Source organism: Dasypus novemcinctus, chromosome 6 (genome assembly GCF_030445035.2).
Source record: "Dasypus novemcinctus isolate mDasNov1 chromosome 6, mDasNov1.1.hap2, whole genome shotgun sequence".
In the NCBI taxonomy this organism is placed as follows: Eukaryota; Metazoa; Chordata; class Mammalia; order Cingulata; family Dasypodidae; genus Dasypus; species Dasypus novemcinctus.
The window spans coordinates 4,236,941-4,238,804 of NC_080678.1; the positions used below are offsets into that span (position 1 = coordinate 4,236,941).

The window sequence follows — 1,864 nt, forward strand, 5'->3', positions numbered from 1 at the left end:
CCCTAGGTGTGACCCGCCCAGGGCCCCCCCCCCCAAGCGAGCGCCCAGCAGGGGCCTGCCCCGCCCTCCCCAGGAGGCGGAAGCACCTCAGCCTGGCCCTGCAGCTGCCCCAGCCCGGGGAGAGCCCCATCTGGGCGGGGGCCTCTCACCAACACACAGGACACGTCAGGGTCGTGGGAAAAGCCAGCTGTTTATTGAGCCTCGTCCTGGGCGGGAAGGGGCTGCGGGGGGTCAGGGCCGGGCCTCAGGGTCGCGGGCCGCCAGGAGGCCTCGCTCGGAGACGGCGCTGCCCACCAGGAAGCCCAGGGCCAGGGTGACCGTCTGGTCGAAGGAGCCGCGCAGCTGCTCGATGTGCTGGTTCAGGGTCACCAGCTGCTCGCGCAGCGGGCCCAGGAGGGCCGTGAGGTCGCCGAGGTGGCCCAGGGCTTCCAGGAGCGAGTCGCTGAGCGCCGGGGGCGCGGCCTGCGGGGGCGCGCGAACCCCAGGGCGGCCGGACAGAGGGTCCGGGCCCCCGCGGGCGGGGCTGGGTGCGGGCGCGGGCGGGGAGTCAGGGGCGCGGGCGGGCGCGGGCTCCCGGGAGCGGCCGGGCAGCGGGTCTGCGTCGCCCCAGGCGGGGGCGAAGGCGGGGACGGCCGTCGAGGCGAGGGCTGGCGGCGGCGGGGAGCCAGGCACGCGGGAGCTGCCCGCAGACGGCGGGGACGGGCTGAACCGGAGCCTCCAGTTGGGGTCGGCGTCGGGGTCGCGGGCGGCGGGCAGCGGCGAGGCGTCTGGGGGCGCAGGCGGGGTGGTCGGCTCGGGGCGCGGCAGGCCGCCCTCCCCCCGGTCCTCCCCGCCCCGCCTACCTGGCTCGCCGGGGGCGGGGGCCGGGGCCGGGGCCGCGGCCGGGCGGCGGCCGCGCTGGGGGCGCCCGAGGCCGGGGGAGCGGCGGCGGCCCCGCCGGCGCCCGTGGTCGCCCAGCAGCCGCATGAGCTCCCGGATCTGCGCGTCGAAGGGCCCCGGGGGCTGGCCGTGCCCGTCGCGCAGCTTGTCCTTGAGGAACTTGTAGCGGCGGCGGCACTGTGCGGGCGTGCGCCGCACCTCCTGGCGGGCCAGCGCGGCCGACACGCGGCGGTAGGTGGGCAGCGCCTGGCGCCGGTCGAGCAGCAGCGAGCGCCACACGGCGGGCTGCAGCAGCGTGTCCAGCAGCAGCTCCGTCTCCCGGGCGCTCCAGGGCGCGCGCTGCGCGGAGCCGGGAGACACGGGCGCCACCAGCGCGCCCGGCGAGGCGGGCCCGCCGGGCGGGGTCCCCGGGTCGCTCCCGACCGGCCGCGGCTCCGGCTCCGGCTCGGGACTGGCCGGCGACGGCGGTGCTGGGGGCGCCAGTGGGAGCGGCCGTCGGGGCCGGAGCAGCATCCCGTGGCCGGGGCGGAGCGGGGGCGCTCGCCGACTCGCCGGGGAGCTCGGGGACTTGCGGGGGCGGGAGAGCAGGAGGCGGCGCCTCCCGTGCCGCCCACACGCGCTCTGACGACCCTGCGCTGCCGCCCGGCCCGCCCCGGAGCGCCGGGGTCTACGAGTCCCTCCTCCCGCAGGGTCCGCCCCCGCCCGCCCCACCCCCGCAGTGCGCCCTAGGCGGGGTTTGCGCTCGCGCCTTTGGGCCTCCAGGCTGCGCGCTCGGGCCTGGCGGGGAAAAACCCACAAAGCGACAGTGATTGTCTTAGAAAACTCTCGGGGGGCGGGGGGGGGGGGGGAGCGGCCCGCGCACGAGGCAGTGCTGTCCCTCCTTACGCGTTCGCTGCGCCCCCTGGACCACCGGCCAGATGTTGCTGCTGGACTCTACGTTCCCGGGGCGCGGAGGGCCGCCTGGGGAGGGGTCTGAGGTGCTCTG

The 1,864-nt window shown here is 78.9% G+C and overlaps 1 protein-coding gene across 1 annotated transcript; it reads right to left on the minus strand.

The window, feature by feature from the left end:
* Positions 1-231: 231 nt before the first annotated feature.
* On the minus strand, positions 232-1,392 carry UTF1 (undifferentiated embryonic cell transcription factor 1). Its single transcript, XM_058299468.1, has 2 exons — positions 843-1,392; positions 232-767 (listed from the first exon to the last, which is right to left on the minus strand). Exons 1-2 carry the CDS (start codon positions 1,390-1,392, stop codon positions 232-234), a joined length of 1,086 nt encoding a protein of 361 aa, XP_058155451.1.
* Positions 1,393-1,864: the final 472 nt, after the last annotated feature.

Excerpts from the sequence above, each read along its gene's own strand:
- UTF1 (XM_058299468.1), bottom strand. The coding sequence starts at position 1,392 with ATGCTGCTCCGGCCCCGACGGCCGCTCCCACTGGCGCCCCCAGCACCG. Across the intron at positions 768-842 it reads CCCCGCCCCCGGCGAGCCAG|ACGCCTCGCCGCTGCCCGCC; the intron begins GTAGGCGGGGCG and ends CTGCGCCCCCAG.